The sequence below is a fragment of the Quercus suber genome, unplaced genomic scaffold (assembly GCF_002906115.3).
Source record: "Quercus suber isolate HL8 unplaced genomic scaffold, Cork oak 2.0 scaffold_89, whole genome shotgun sequence".
NCBI lineage: Eukaryota > Viridiplantae > Streptophyta > Magnoliopsida > Fagales > Fagaceae > Quercus > Quercus suber.
In genome coordinates this window covers 385,075-402,291 of record NW_027069554.1, presented here as the reverse complement: position 1 = coordinate 402,291, position 17,217 = coordinate 385,075, and the positions used below count along the sequence as shown (strand labels likewise).

General features: G+C 33.6%; 1 protein-coding gene across 3 annotated transcripts; it reads right to left on the bottom strand.

Moving 5' to 3' along the window:
• Positions 1–2,678: 2,678 nt before the first annotated feature.
• On the bottom strand, positions 2,679–16,084 carry LOC112035548 (ribonuclease J). 3 transcript variants are annotated; one of them, XM_065774257.1, is made up of 17 exons: positions 15,735–16,084; positions 14,558–14,786; positions 13,868–13,991; positions 12,205–12,261; positions 11,769–11,960; positions 11,615–11,692; positions 10,176–10,358; positions 9,972–10,052; positions 8,912–8,977; positions 8,713–8,805; positions 7,574–7,699; positions 7,017–7,130; positions 6,031–6,126; positions 5,853–5,950; positions 5,325–5,773; positions 3,736–4,196; positions 2,679–3,244 (listed from the first exon to the last, which is right to left on the bottom strand). In XM_065774257.1, exons 1-17 carry the CDS (start codon positions 15,904–15,906, stop codon positions 3,170–3,172), a joined length of 2,694 nt encoding a protein of 897 aa, XP_065630329.1. In that variant the 5' UTR covers positions 15,907–16,084; the 3' UTR covers positions 2,679–3,169. The 3 variants fall into 3 exon arrangements, with proteins under 3 accessions (XP_065630329.1, XP_065630328.1, XP_065630330.1); XM_065774256.1 differs by having other exon boundaries at positions 2,679–3,148; positions 15,735–16,083; XM_065774258.1 differs by lacking the exon at positions 15,735–16,084 and having other exon boundaries at positions 2,679–3,148; positions 13,882–13,991; positions 14,558–14,673.
• Between the last annotated feature and the right edge of the window lie 1,133 nt (positions 16,085–17,217).

Genomic DNA, 17,217 nt, shown 5'->3' with positions numbered 1-17,217 from the left:
AGAGGTTGATTAATAAAAGGGAATGTATCTATAGTGTGTTTACTGGAAACAAAGGTTAAAGAAAAGAATACTCAAAGAATCCAGAATGCTATAGTTCTTGGTTGAAATTTTGTGCACAATTACCAATTTCATCAATTGGGAAAGATATGGTGTCATGGCACATGACAACGGTCTCACGCTTATAAAGTTTTCACTCTACAAGTGTGCAAGACCTTCTTAACAACTAAAAATTATCATCAAAGAAAATTTCATCAATAAAACCACAATCATCATTAATAATGCAATTATCAAAAGATCTCCAAAGTACCAATAGAAACAGCAATCCAAACCTCATGATCGTTAAACAAAAGATATACTAATTATTACAAGATCATCTTATTTCAAAAATTCATAGTCTCCTTTCAAGCGTACTCTCAACCAAAATTCCAAAACTTACTATTCTTCATAATTTGAAACTGGAAGGGAAAATGGGGGTGAGTTGACAAATCAATAATTAATCATCCTAACTAGCCCTGAAACAAGCATGTAGATTGACAAAATAGTACATTTTACGTAAGATCAAATATTTCACATATATCAAAAATTATAATATATGATCAGCTTCAAAATAAACCTAGGAAGTTTTATAAACTTAAAATAGTTTATATATTCAAACATAATTTATATTCTTAACAATCTTATATGGCTATGGTCACGCTATATCACCGTGACCAGGCATCAGATTCAGATGAAACTAGTTTCATGCTAATGTATAATCTTTATTAGCTGGGTCCAGAAACATAATAAACTCGTGATGCCCTAGATAAAACTAATTTTTGGTACCAATGAATAACCCCCATTGGTTGGGTATCAAAGTCAAAACATAGTCAGATTGTCTAAAATCATATATGTCAAATCATAGTTCAAACACTGATTTGGATCCAGTTGACTACTGAATCAATAGTCACCCAAGTCCAACAATTAATGCACTGTTCCTTGAGAAAAACCTGCACCTAAAAGAATCTTCTACAAAATAATCGGTAGTTTGTATAACAATTAAACGCAAAAGTCACAAAGGAGACTTTGAAGATTTAACACCCAATTCCAAATATTTAAACCTAAACTTTTCTTTAGTTTACATCTCACTACTGGACCAAAATACCCACATAAAAATATCTAATTTCATATAAAATTTAGATTTGACGAAAGATAAGATTTCTTAGGCTCTTATCTTAAATGTGCAGTCAATCTTTGAATATACTGAGAAGTCATCCTTCAAAAATATCTATAGTTATAATTAGCTTATATATAGCTAAGGTTTAAGCCTAATTTTCTAAAAACTTCCTTAATAATATAAATTATAAAAATTGGCCCCACATAAAGTTTTACTAAAATACCTCTCTTGTTAAGTTTTTTTTTTTTTTTTCTTTTTTTCTTTTCTTTTCTTTTTTCGGGTATTACATTTGTCTTTGTTGGGATCCTGACCTGATTCAAGTCAAGTGAATCCGGCAATCGGAGCAACTCTTACATTTGAAAATTCTTGTGTGGGCTGGTGAGTTTATGAGTACCTTCATTTATGCATTAAATGATGACAAAGTTGTATAGATCAGATCAAATTAGACAAAAGAAACCTACTGTTAGTTGGTGGAAGATTGTGTCATAAAATTTTGTGATAAATTTTCGCCCTTCTTGACAGAATATGAAGGGAGGTTGTGTTTAATTGAATTCAACCATTTAAAAGAGAAATGTATTTTTTTTTTTTTGATAGTCAATACTAGTGAACTTTCATTAATTGAGGGATAAACCCAAATTTGATACGTCCATACAGATCTGAGCTGAAATCATTGGGGGTGTATCCTCCACCCAAACTAATATGGTAGCTCATATGCTTGCAAGGCATACATGTAAAGAGAAATGTTTTGAGATATATGATACTAGAGGATCATCAATGGGTATCTCGATATACATTCGGATTTCAAACTAGATTTTGATTATGAGAGATGTTACGTTTACAATAATTTTACAACAAATCACAGGTGGTTAGTTGTTATAAGTTCAAATTTGAAACTAACACTAAGATTACTTTTTTGTCTCAATAATAACAACCAATAACAACCTGCCACTTAAGATTTGTTGTAAAAATGTTGTAAAAATATTGTAGACATATCATTTCTCTTTGATTATTTCCTATGTTGTACCGAATATCAATGCTCAGGAATGATAGATTATTAAAGATGGTTTTATATATATATCAAAAGCAAAAACTATTCAAATTGATGATCCAAATTTCCGTATAAAGCATTTTCCTTGAGGAAAGTCTAACCCTATACATAGGGGCTAAATCAGCATGAATGAATTATATTCTCTAGTCAAAACATAAAATGCCAGAATCACACTGCCAATGTTGTGCTTGATGTGAGGTCCTCTCACTGCCAATTTATTCTCCATATTTATTGTGTGGCTAATTTTAAACTCTCAATTAGATATTAAAACCATTTCTCTATTTTTTGGTAATATCCTATCGAATCGTTTCACTCTACAAGTGTTACATAGAAGACAAAATTACTAAGAAGCAAAAAAGAATGGGATTGAATCCACCTAAAACTAAGTGTTATCACATAAATGTGTTAATACTACCCATAATGTATCCATTTAACTTAAGAATAATAAGATTCTCAACAAAAAAATAAACTAAAGAATGATAAAGATTTTTGAGGAAATTTTACTTTCACCGTTAACTATGGTGCAGTTACAATGTATTCCTAAACATCAAAACAGAACAATGTGTAGGCATACATTTTGGTCAAAGGTAGCAAAATTCAAATTTCTCTTTGGGTCACCCTCCCCTTTCTCAGCTACTCATTTGATTGGTTTACATAGTCTGTGTGTCCTACAAATCTACTTCACCTATTGTTGCTCAATTCTTCCAGACCTTCCACGTCATAAATCCATAATATTATTATTATGCTGCTGATGGATCTTCGTCGTGGTCAGAGCTGTCCAAATTTTAATAGAACATCCATCTTGCTGAATCTCCTAAAAAATTGGTAAAAACGGTTTCCTTCTCTGCCCATCATTTTGCTGCCATTACATCAAGATCAGACAAAATTCTATTCATGTCCTCAAAATATGGCCAGCTCTTCTTGCTTTTCTTACCATTCTTGGTCTCCTGTTCAAAACAAAAATCTTTTTAATTAGACAAAATTTTACTCATGTCCTCAAAAAAAGGCCAGCTCTCCATGCTTTCCTTCCCATTCTTGCTCTCCTGTTCACAAAAATATCGTCGTTAATTAACTGTCAGGAGAGGATGGGAGGGCGTTGCCATCATTAACAAAACAGACAAGGAGAGCCTCTGCCAATCATTGAGGGCCAACAAAGGTCATAATCCTAGAGAATTTTCTAATCTTAGTCATCAAAACCATATTTTCTGAACATATTCAAAAGTCTACAATTTTTTGTTTGTTGGTTGGTTTATTTGTTTTTCTTTTCTGTATTGGTAAGTTAAGCACCTAGTGGAACTTGAACCACAACCTAACCCTCCGACCAATTATTGAGGGAGAAGAAGGTACCAGATGAGCTATGGCTCATTGGCTTTAAAACTCAAAATTATGTAGGCAAAGATAGGGACATACAATCCTAAATATCACGTGCACACACATATAATGAATGTACCTTCCATCCAGAGGTATTGCTAGATAAGAATTCATAATAGAAATTCAAAATGACGTAAAATAACCAAAAGAAGCAAGAACAAACCTCATATTTCAGAACCAGAGATGTCCATAGAGATTTGCATTGTCCTGGACTTCGATTGATCCCATCAGACAACAAGCTTCCAGATATCTGTTCCCAAAGGGCCATTCTTCCCTTCACAACTTGGAATTTGCTATGCAATTCTCCACGCAAATCAATTAGCTTCTTAACCTCCTCAGGTTTCCATTTATTTCGTTTTACAGGCTTGGAAGAATTTGGCAGCTTTGAGGACTCATCTTTATCACTTTCAACACTGTCCTTCTCAACCATTGAGACATGTTTTGATCGTGGAACGAAACCATTGTTATCTTTTGCCACTTCATCAACAGGTGACGATGATGTAACAAATGCTTTCCAGAAATCATCTGAATCCTCAGAATTGGAGAAAGGCCTCTCTGCTAAGCTGGAACTTGAAGCTATGGTGTCTTCCTCGGGTTGTAGTCTTTCAAGTTCGTTACCTTCACCTACATGATCATGTATGATGGGAGGAAAAAAGATCACAATAAAAACCACTGCCAGTGCCAGAGTTTACGAATTAACCTATGTGTCACAATCCCACCATGAGTATATAGAACAAAAATATTCCAGAGCAATGATACTATGCACCCATCTCAAATTCTAACTTCCAAAGAGAATTACGAAATTGTGTGTGGAAATGTTAGAATATGTAGTTGAAATTAGGTACAGTTACATGGTAGATAGTTCTAGTGGCAGCCACCCCAGAAACAACCACATCAAAATTATATTAGCATGATGCTATTGATCCATTATTGTCATACATTGGCTGAATGGTTAAACTGCTGGAGTAACCAGCCAAGCTCCTAAGAACTGTGGTTTTGGAGCAAGCAAGGTTAAGTATATTGAATGATGTGATTTGAATTACTAATTGAAAATTTTATGTTCAATATAAAAATATTAACCTTATAAAACTCAAAGCACTAGGCACTTTATTTGTGTGTATATAAGTACGGACATATAAATGCAGAAATCTCAAATTATCAACTCTCTGTTTTAAGCGTTTTTATGTAATGGACTGCACATGGGGATGAAGAATAACTCTACCAATGTATTGTCACCTTCCAAAATTCAAAAATTGAAAATTCTGGGGTTGTGCAGCAACATACGAAGCCCCACAGATGGAACTTTTGTTGAGTCCCCCATAAATTTAAAACTTCCAATGATTTCCAAAAACACAAGAGAAGTAGTGATTGCATCATCTTGGAGTAGATTAAATCATGTCTTGATCTGATGGTGCAAATAAACTTTACTAATATTAGCAGGAAATGTAGCAAGCATCCCCCAAGCACTGAAACATATTCCATTAATTGCATGCATGAATGGATTCCGGCACACATGAACTGGACATGTAGACCAATCCACCCACAAATGAGCTCTCGCACGCACACACGCGCACGCGCACACGCACACGCGCGTATATATATATATATATATATATAGAGAGAGAGAGAGAGAGAGAGAGAGAGAGAGAGAGAGAGAGAGAGAGACCTTTCAGATTTTTTAGTAAAGATTATATATATATATATATATAGAGAGAGAGAGAGAGAGAGAGAGAGAGAGAGAGAGAGAGAGACCTTTCAGATTTTTTAGTAAAGAGTGCTCTAACTGTATGTTGGCAATGTCTTCTGTGTGCATCCTATTGGACTGATTTTCTTCTGAATGTCCATCAACCACTTTTCTCAATGCTGATGTTCCATAACCAACATGGGATTTGCCAGATAGCCTTGCATTTACCTCATCAGAAAGAACTGCTGCAGGGTTCTCTAGAGCAATGGCAATGACTTCAGGCCTTTTACTACTGTACTTCCTTACCATCTTCCTCAATAGCTCAGCCACAGTTCTTTCAATGTGGGATAGAGGACAATTCACAGGCAAGCTTGAAAGCGCAGCATGAGCGGCTTTATGGAGTGCATCTAAAAGCTTCCCTTTGTCAAGCCATAAGCATCTTGTAGTGATTCTTATCTTCCCTTTCAAGCTATTCCCTATCATACCATCTACATTTTGAGGGCGTAAAATTTCCATGCTGTAAAAGAGAGTTATAAGGATGCCATTGTATAGATGACAATGATATTGAACTGTACTGCAAGATCCAAGAGGACTACCTGACCACTATAATGCCATCTGATGCAATTCTTTGTCTCTCATCAATGCAAAGTTCTGATGATGTACCAAATGCTTTATCGCCATCACTATACATCAACTGTGATACAAGACTAGATCTCTAAGAATTTTCTAGAATAACTTTTCATTATAGGCAAGTCAAAACCCTTGATCACTAACCTGCAAATTCTCTTTCCCTAGGGAAGTGAAACCACTAGAAAGAACTCTTCTATTTCTCAAATGAGAGACCCCAAGCATCTCCCCATTCTTTATAACCTGATATAATTAAGTCACGTTAAATTTTTTCATCATATCGTATTATAAATAACATGAAATGTGTATATTGTAACATCAATAGAATCCTAACCAGTATTTTGCATCATAATAGGCATGCTATACACCAAAGTAATTACACAGGACAATCTTCCCTTCCACTTTAATATGAAATTCTGACATGAGGACTTGTTAACCCTGATAAAAGCCAAGCACTAAGAAAAGTTTTTTTTTTTTTTCCCTAAATTATTGTTCTACAATTCTCTTGACTCATGGGTTCATAGAATTTACATTTTACAGACATATAGTTGGATGGAAGCTTCTATATATATATATATATATATGAATTTAGTGAGCAAAGACAAGCAAAAGGGGGTTATCTTTTTATCCATGTAAAAGATGAGAACAGGTCATACTTGACCAAAAAAAAAAAGATGAAAATAGGTCATGGAAAACTAAAGCCCATTGTGACAAAGCTCCCTGCTAAGTTAAAAAAAAAGTACAAAAGCAGCATGTTCATATGCATGATATTAAGCTCTCAATTGTAAAAGGGGAAGGTTAACTTAAGGAACACTCAATGTGACAACAAACCCAATAGCTTAACCTTACTGATCTTGCTGAAAGTATGATTAACCTTACTGATCCTCAATCTAGCCAATAATGAGATGCATAATCTCATTCCAATCTCAACTCCAGCAGAAAAGTCATTGCCCCAGTTAAAGTCCCAACTTAATTCCATATGCTTATGTAGTAAAACTGTTAAAATACAATCTCATCATACCAAAGCCTGATAAATTTAGAAGCTAAGCCGGTCAGAGTTTCCAACTGAATCCATTTCATCATGCTAAGCTACTAACCTATCAACTAGATATAATAACAAAGCAGTGACTTACACAACTGTGTCGAATACCAGTTGATCTTCCAAGTAATTCATGCTCTTTCAAAAACAAGAGTTCTCCATGTATGGGCAAAAAATGTTGTGGCTTCACAATTTGAAGTATTTCCTCCTGCAGAAATACATTTCATATTTCATTAGTATCTCATCATATGCAAGACAGAGCAATAAGACAGATGCATCTAGTTCATGAGTAATGGAAACAAGGCCTGTACATAATAAATTATTTATTAGGCCTGACTAGATCTCACCCATGGGACCTAGAATTAACCTACAGGCTTATTTATATGCAACTAATTCTCTTGAAAATTTAGTCATCATAAAATAAAAAAGAGAGAAGTGTTTAAAAAGTGAAACCCAAGAAAACCTAACAATGTCTACTTTCTTTGAGTAATCCTATTATTGATATGACAATAACATGATTATAAGATATCTGATTTTTGTTGCTCTCTTCTATAATTTTAAAAAAAAAAATGTTTAAGATATTAGAAAAAAATAATAAAAATACAATAACGCAGGAAAATTCAAATTTTGAAAACTGACAATGAAACTTACCAGTTCTCCTCGATATCCATGACCAGATGTATGTAGGCCCTCATTCTTCCCCATTACAATTGACGATCCAATCTCTGATATCCGGTTTAACATTTTCATCACTCGAGATTCATTACCAGGGATTACCTAAAGGTATTTAAAACCAGATACAATTTTATTAACTTGACTATGTAATGAAGCTTAGAAAGAAGATCTAAATGTGACCATAATGAAATCCCCAAAGATCAGAATTCTAAAGACTATAGCTGGGAAGGTTTGTAATTAATTGATTGAAGTAATTATCACCAAAGAAGATAGTAGAGAACCAATACTTGAACCTAAAACCAGACTACTTGTAGGAGTTACAAAATGAACATATTCAACATGGTCAACCATCAACACAATGCAATGTTCCTTTTCTAAAAATGATTGCACTGTTCCTTGCTGATAGAAAGAACATAAAACAAGAAAACAAAAACAAAATGGAACAACATCATAAGGTTTTTTTTTTATATATATAACACCCTCTTTTAAACTTTTTCTAAGGCCTAGTTTGGGAGAAGGGAATGGAAATGAATGAAAATAATAATTTTATAATATTCTTCCATTCTTTTGTTTGGGAAATTTAATAAAGAGAATGAAAAGTCTATTCCCTTGTTTGGGAGTTTAAGTGGGAGGGAATGAAATTGGTAGAAGGGAACACTCATTCCTCTCTATTAGAAGGGGTCTAATACTAATATTGTCATAAAATAATTTCATTTCATTCCCTCCATGTTAGTCCCAAACAAGATTACTTACATTCCATTCATTTCCATTCTTTTATTTTAAAACATCCAATCAATGTTACTTAATTCCATTCCATTCCATTTCATTCCTTTATCTTACTTAAATACATTTCATTCCATTCCATTCCTTTCCATTCCTTTATGATCATTTCATTTCATTCCCTTATGAACTCTCAAACGAAGCCTAAGTGACTGTGCAAAATATTTTGTACTTTAAACACTTTCTGGCCAATCAAAGTAAAAACATCTGTAAATCTGTTTTTCAAAATTTTCATTAAATAACCAAAAAAAAATGTACAGAGAAAATCAGAAAAGAATTTTCTCAATGTATACAGAATTCTGAAAGCAGGTTACAGTTCTGTGAAATGTTGTTACCTTTGCTGAGTACAATATTACATCTTCCTTGCTCAGTTTAAGAGAATGACTACCTCCATATGATGCAAGATTTAAGGCAGCTCGTGGTTCTGCCTGACATATAATATACAACATAGTGATATGCCAGCTAAATTGGTCCAATAAATATAATGCTGTCAATGGAACCAGGCAGCCACCAAGGGCAACTAGAATAACTTACTTGAGAGCCAGTTGTGACAATTAACAAATCCTTTGGAGCATAGGCATCAATATCCTCAATTTTCACCTATAAATTAGAAAGAGTGGAGGACAGAAAAAATCAAGAGCTTGATGAAAAACTTATAAATGAAAGGAGCAATATGAACAATGCTGATATTAATGTAGATTTGTATATGATGATTAGCATTGGCAGACAGATTTATATGTCAGTATTGTTCTTTCCCCATAATTAATCTCATCATAATGAAATTCGGACAAAGACTTGAACTGAAACTTAGTTCAGTTGAACCTGAAGTTACAGAGCCAGTGTTTAATAGCCATAAATCGAGGCTGCTACACTTCCAGACCTTAGGACTGTTTCTTCTTCTCTTTTTAATAACTAACATTATCCTTAATCCAAAAAATTGGGGTCGGCCCATGTTCATTACATATTACAAAATTTGTTACACAAGTCATTAATCTATCATCACAACCCTCCCCTTTTAATTAGACTTCAGAGTGCCATACAAAAGGATATGATAAAAAAGTATGACAAAGGTGAGGTTAGAGGTTCAAGCCTCCCTATTGCCAATTTGTGATAAAAATTATTATAAAAATAAATAAATAAATAAAGAGCACAACAAAGGTGGAAGAAGAAATTGGATCTAACATGTTGGATCGAACTTGCATCCTATGGATACCTCTGATCAAAAAGTTATTACATTGACACTAACAACAGTGGTTCATATTTGATCAACATGTTTATGCAACACCTCAGCAATTACACCCCTGATGCAGTTAAATGGCAAAGAAGGATTCACATAAACAACCACACTTCATTGGGATTCAGTTTTGAGTTGAGATGAATTTAGTTTAATTCTGTCCAGCCAAATATAGCAGATGGCTGGAAGCCAATTTTTTCACAACTCTAACATAAAGTGAATTGACTATTGAGCACTTAATTGTTCTTTCCCTTTAAAAGTGCCACACCACATAAAAACTTGCAAACTTGAGAACTGTGTAGCCACAAGTAAAAGAAAACAGGCTAAGGGACAGAAGAAATCTTATATGTGTTATTTTACCAGAGTTGACGGATCAATTGGTGCCTTTCCATCCTTCCAAGCTGCATCCAAATATGTCCTTAAGGACATCCCAACAAATACCTATCGCAAATCATTATATCACAACTTCTAAGACACATTCTATCTTGAAAATACAAGAGTGCAGAGTGTTATAACAAAGAAAAGTACAATTGCATGACATTAGAGGAGCTGGGGAGAACATACCAATTTTCTGCCAGTTAAATCAGCAGCAGCTTTCACACTTCCAAGGCGGTGTATATTTGATGCAAACTGAGTTGTAATTACCCTTCCCTTAGCTTCAGAAATACGCCTCAACAATGAATTTGCCACTACAGATTCACTAATTGTCCTTCCAGGAGAGAGAATATTTGTTGAGTCACTCATCATCTGCAAAGTCATGTGCATTAATTGCTAATTTTTCATTTGCTTCTATTCTTTGTGGATAGTTTAAATGAAGCTGTAAACTGAAATGGCATTTTAGTTATTTCCACATTAACACAATATATAGACAAAATCCTACAAAGAGAACATCGGTTAATCAAACAGAGAAGACTAACAAAAACAAAGGCATTATAACCACTGAGGACAGAGCAAAAACAAGATATACAAGGCATCAGATGCCAGTCTAAACCTTTCAACCACAAGATTGCAAAAGAAGAGAGAAATTTAGAAAAATTTGAGTACAATTTCTAGACACACAAAAACCCTATGTTTGTGAAAAACTCCGCTCCATATAGAAGGCAGCCATACAAGTCTCATATAATCCAAATAAGGTACTAGCATTTTTTTTTTTTTCTGGATAAGGAATTTCATTAATGGAAGGGAACTCTTGAGCTTCCTAAAAATCACAATCAAAGATTCAGCCAATAAAACTATATCAGGATTAAAAATATTACTCGCCAATAGCATTGACAACATGAATACCTACTGATGATTTTACTATTAGCACAAAAAGGTAGAGCCTGTTTTTCTAAGGGTAAATAGTGGACACCTGGAACTAGACCTTACAAAAGGGGACTAATGCAATTGGTTCATAAGGCAACTAACACATGGAGCTCATATTTTAGTGTTTTGGCCCTTGTGAACCCATACAACAACAACAAAGAAGCCTTAGTCCCAAAATTTGGAGTTGGCTATGGATCCTTGACAGATTAGATTGGGTTGACCACATTAATTATTTTTCTCCATTCTATCTTATTTGAAGTCATGCTCTCTATTACTTCCCTAATTGACAAGTCTTTTTTTTATTACTTCTACCAGTGTTATTTTTGGCTTTCCTCTGGCTATTTCCGTTCCTCAACGTGGATCGACTCACTCTTTCTTACTAGTTCATTACTTACTCTCCTCTGAACATGACCAAACCATCTCAAGCAATTTTCCCTCATCTTTTCATCAGAAGGAGCTACCGCTATCTTTAAACGGATGTCCTCATTTCGAATCTTATCTTTCCATATATTCCCACTAATCCATCTTAACATTCTCATTTCCGCTACACTCATTTTATGGTTATATTGCCTCTTAACCGCCCAACTCATGAACCCATACCTCTCCCCCAAAGTGAAACCTGATGAATTTCCTTTTATATGCAATGTATCAACATAAAAAATATGAAAAATATAATAAAAAAGATCCAAGTGACTTACCAATGTTACTCCTTCTTTTGAAAGTTCCTCTAAAGCTTCACGATCAAAAACTTTACCATCCAACGGTGTTTCATCTATCTGTTGAACATAAACTCTCATACACCTTGAGAATGAAAGTAAAGACGAGGAAAAAGCATATATAAGTTAGTTTTACCTTCCAGTCCCCAGTATGAAGAATCGTACCATCAGCGCAGCGAAGAACTAATCCACAACAATCAGGAATGGAATGGGTAACCCTGATAGGCTCTATTTCAAATGGCCCAGCCACAAACTTCCTCCGTGTTCTAAATACCCTAAGTCTAGAAGGAACAAAAATCCCGTTCTCCTTTAAACGCTTTTTAATAAGCTGTTGAAAAATAAAAAGTATTACCTTTCTGTACTAGGATGAACAGAAACAAATATTTACACAACCCAAGGGTACAAGAAGAAAAGGCTCCAGAAACAGTGACTTATATTTAACTTACAGGAAAATCATTATTGGTTGACATATCAAGTTTTTGGAAAGCAGCACATTCATAAAATTTATGTTTGTGTGTGTGTGCGTGTGCGTGTGTTTATATTTATATGAAATTAAATCCCATGAAAAGTACCTCCATTGTAAAGGAAGATGCAAATATCGGTGTACGAGAATCCAAAGCTGGAATTACCTGTTTATACAGCATTAAACCTAGTGAAAAATCTGTAACAGCAGAAACACATAAAGAGCATAATGCTTAAAAGTTCAATCCTAAATTTTAAAGAGAGAGAGAGAGAGAGAGAAGGATAAGAAGAAGAAAAATAAATCATTTAATTTTCAAGAGCTTCTTGGTCTAATACAGTTCTGGAGGCACTTCAGTTTCCTTCATGACTATTTCAGAAACCATGTGAGTCATTAATATCTGGTTATATACTTTGCAGACTCTCTCTCTCTCTCTCTCTCTCTCTCTCTCTAAATAGATTGAGTTAACATTACAAATAAAAACATATATTGGAAGTCAAGTTTCAACACAATTTTCTACTGCAATTTGGCAGAACCAGAAGCAAACTTGATAAATAATAATAGAAGATTTTGAGCAACAAGTTACTCAACTAAAATAGGGGTGGTTTGGTAATTACCTGATTTACCCTATACTAAAATAGATGTGTGGGTCTCACATATTATGAGACGATGGCTTCATAAAATAATTTACCCAACAAAATAGTCTTCATGTAATCAATTTTTGATAAATAGTTTTCATGTAATCAATAAAATAGAGATATAGAGAAATTGAATTCACTAAAATTCCAATAGCTTATTTGAAAGCTTTGAGGTCTCCTTCCTAGCTGTGATTGCCTAGGGTTTATCTTTCTTTATTTCTTGTTCTATTCACTGTTTAATTCAAGATCCAATCTTTTAATTACCAAACCCTACCTAAACCCTTAAACATCAAACCCTATCAAAAACCCTTCAAGATCTCATCAAGAACCCTAACTTAATGTTGAATTCCTAAAGATCCTACAACAAAATAGGTATCAAAGCCACTAAGGCTTCTATCCTGCATTATAAAGAAAATGAAAATGATAAATGCTAGGCAACTTGAAACAATAACTAAATACATAAAAGTAATAATTTTAAAGGTAAATCATCACATTATGGTAAAATTTACTTCAGGAATTCTTTTGTGGCAATAATACAAGAGAGAGAGATAGGCCTGCTTATCTTTTCGTACTTTCCTTAGTTTAATAATCTGAGATTATCTCAAAGGAAAATAACAAACAGAGTGTTACATAAAAAGATTAAATGAACGCACACAGCTTTGCTATGGTAGAAATAAGGAGTGTAGTTAACAATGACAAAGGAGGATATCACTTAAACAATGCACAATGCCAAATGTATCCTTAAGGTTTGATGACAATTCCATCCCAACTAGCCAATGGCAATGAATCTGGGTCCTACAATTAAACAATGAAGATTGTTTAATTGTTGTCAGAAGTCTTTGTTGAAGCCCATCAGATGCCCTACAACTGCACAAGCCATCAGCCAAGGCACCAATTTTTCCCCTCTCACCGGATGCAAGTACCAATGCAGTGTCCCTCCAAATTCATCAATGATAAAACATGAGAAACGATTTGGCCTCATGCCCCATTACAAAGACTTTGCAATAAAGACTTAATAGACTCAACAAAATAAATAACCAAGTACTAGATCCATCAGTATTCAGTCAAAATATCATTTCCAAGAAGCAGAAGGAATTTCTTTATCTTTTAAGATGAATAAGCAGAAGGAAACTTTACCCAAGGCAACGCACCAATGTGATCTTCATGGCCATGTGTTATAACAACTGCTTCGATTTTGTGACTCCATCTTTTGATAAATGTGGTATCAGGTACAATTTTTTGGACTCCAAGTTCATCATAGCTGAAATACAAGTGAGAAGAATGATGTCAATACATTAGAAAAAACATTTAGTTAAAGCTAAATCAGCAAAAAAGAAATTTTCAGAGTAAAATATAACAACTACTCCAAAGTGCAAGTGGAAAACTGCTTCCTCTAATTCTTTATTTATAATTAATAAAAATCCATTAATGAAAAAGCACAAAAGGCACAACCCTAGTACGTACATGGGAAGTATACAAAGGAAATGAGCAGGCAAATATAAAAAAGAAAAATTAAGTAAAACCACAATAAAGATTAACAAAAACTCAAGGCATCCAGGAACTAAAGAAAGTCCTTAGTAGAAAATTTCCCTTGTCATGTAAAATTTCCTCCATAGTAGATGTAGCCAAGAAGAGGGGATTTATTTGACAATTTAGATCAGAATTTGAAACCTGGTAACCCCTTAAAGCAACTAAAGTTATGACTAGTTTTTGGGGACAAATGCTCCATAAGAAATAAAATCTTTAGATAGCAAACTATAATCAGTAATCACCAAGATGCAATTCTTCACGATTTAAAACCATAGCAGACAAGTGTTCAAAGCTTACTCTGGAAACATGACACCAGCATCAATCAGTATGTATCGATCATAATTTCCCACAAGCATGCAATTCATCCCAATTTCACCCAGGCCACCAATTGGAAGAACACGGAGGGGTGGGCCATCAGAACCCTCGTAAAATTGTTCCATCTTGCGCTGAACCGAGTCTTCCATACTTTTCCTTGACCCATCCATCTTTCCTGATCTTTTACGCGGAACTTTAGATCTACGTGTATCTAACATAAGAAAAAGAAGAAGAAGAAGAACAACAACAACAACAAAGCCTTAGTTCCAAAATTTTGGGGTCCGAATTTAAACTAATATTAGAAAAAACAGCATTTAAAAAAGATACCAATTCTAAAAAATAAAACAAATAACAGATATAACAATAACCAAAGTACAGCTATTCTCATTATAATTCTTCATTTGGGATTAGATTTTAAATTTACACAAATATGCAAACCAAAGCTAGTCCTTAATCCCAATTTTAAAAATACAAAGAAAGAACAATCAAAACAAGAACTTTACAATTGGATGCTTATAGTTCTCAAATATCTCAGTTCAAAAAGAGAAAAGCAAGCAATGTTTTCTAAGTTAATGTGAGTGCAAAACAAAATAAACACTTTTCTTTTCTTCCACTTTCCCAGCAACTTAAAATTACTAAAAAAATGTGCAAAACAACAAAAACATAGAAGCTTATAGCTCTCACCATTCTCAGCTAAAAATGAAAGGTAAGCAATGTTTTCCATGTGAAGCTTGAACGAAAAACCACACAAAACTTCCCTTTTCTTCCATTTGCTCAGCAAGTTCAAATTTCAAAGAAAATGTACAAAAACAGTAACCAAAACATAGACACTTATAGTTCTCATCTAATATCACAGCTCAAAAAGAAAAATCAAGCAATGTTTTCAATGCAAACCTCAAATGCAAAACAACATAAAACCTTTCTCCTCTCTTCCATTTTCTCAGTAATCAATCACCAACTTCAAATTACTACGAACGCTAAACAATCACAAATTTGGTAAATTTTCCATTATTTAACATTAAATCCAACACAAACACAAAACAAAACTTCTTCTTCTTTGTTTTACATTTTATTTCTTTCTTTTTTTCTCAGCAACCAAACATAAACTAACCATTACTAACAAAACCAACACTATAGCAAATTCAAAGCATAGTATTACCTATACTACTAGTATGAGAACCAACCGAGCACGAAACGAAACGTTTCGTCGTATACTTCGGACAGCACAAGAGGCTGTACGGACACAGCGAGAGAGCTCCGAAGGCAGCCATTCTCTGATGCGAGCTCAGTGCACTCGACGGAGCAAAACCATCACGAAACGCCGATTTCATGTGGTTTCGAAACTTCGAAACGCCAAAAAAAAAAAACGAAACCCTAAGAGATTTTATAGCACTTTGAGTGACTGAGTGAGTGAGGGTTTTAAGTATTTGGAGCTCTGGTTTTGGAGCGGGAAATGGAAAGAAAGAGAGGCTGTGAGATTTTTTTTTGTAAGGTTGAGAAATATATAAATATCACTGCTATTATCTTACTGATTTTATCTTTTTTGGTCTAAAATTCTAAGAAACAAGATAACACGTGTGCCACTCCAGATGTTTTCCCTCCCACGTGTGGAGAATTTGGCGTAAACGGTGTGTCGTTTTTGTTTGTTTTTATAAAAGTCTATGTATAAAAGACTGTTATTTGCTCGTGCAAAAATTGTTGTTTACATATTATCTATTTTACCCTACATTTCATTAAAACATCAATTTTTCTTTATTATTTTAAGGATAAAGTTTAACTACAAAATTTGTTGTAGTCTAAGGTTGCAATTTTATTCAATATCTTTTTATTGAAGGTGAATTTTGACAAATCCACCATTAAATCACATATTCTTCGTATATTTTCCATACTTGCAAAATTTCTAGAAAATAAAATGGCATCAATAAATTTTTTAAATTGCAAGTTTTTTTAGTTTAAAATTATGCATAAAATATAAGTTTATAGATCATATAGTAAATAATATACAATTAACACAAAATTTAACATGTATATTAAGAGCGTAAAAAACATGTAATTCAACGGTTAGATTGCCAAAATATGTAGTAATATTTATTTTATTGAGTACGGTTATAGCCTTAAACTATAACAAATTTTGAAGCTAAACTTTGTCTTTTTTTTAATTGTTTTTTTTCGTCACACACAACAATTGTTATTCACTCTCTACCTTCATCCTCAAGATACATAAATAAGGAATAAAAAATTACATGTAAAATAAGTAGTGTTAGTGTAAATATAAACAGAAATTGTAGCAATTGCTAATCGAGTATTTTTACGCAACTTTGTATTACTTGATATAGATAAATTTTAGGCTTGATTGGCTAAAATGTGTTTCTTTTTCTATTATACAAACCCGATGTGAGTGCTCTAGTGATTCTTATGTTTACTCCAAATTTATGTCATGGTTTTTATTTGTATGTGAGTGTATATGTATAAATCATCTAACCCTTGTGGTATGAAAGTAACGGTTTTTAAAGTCCATTGCCTTTAGGTTACACTTTCCGTTTCAGTGAAGGAACATTTTGAGAGTTTAATTCCTTCAATGACTCTACCTTGACCCAAAAAAAAAAAAAAAAAAGTTTTTTTTTTTTTCAAAATTTTATGGT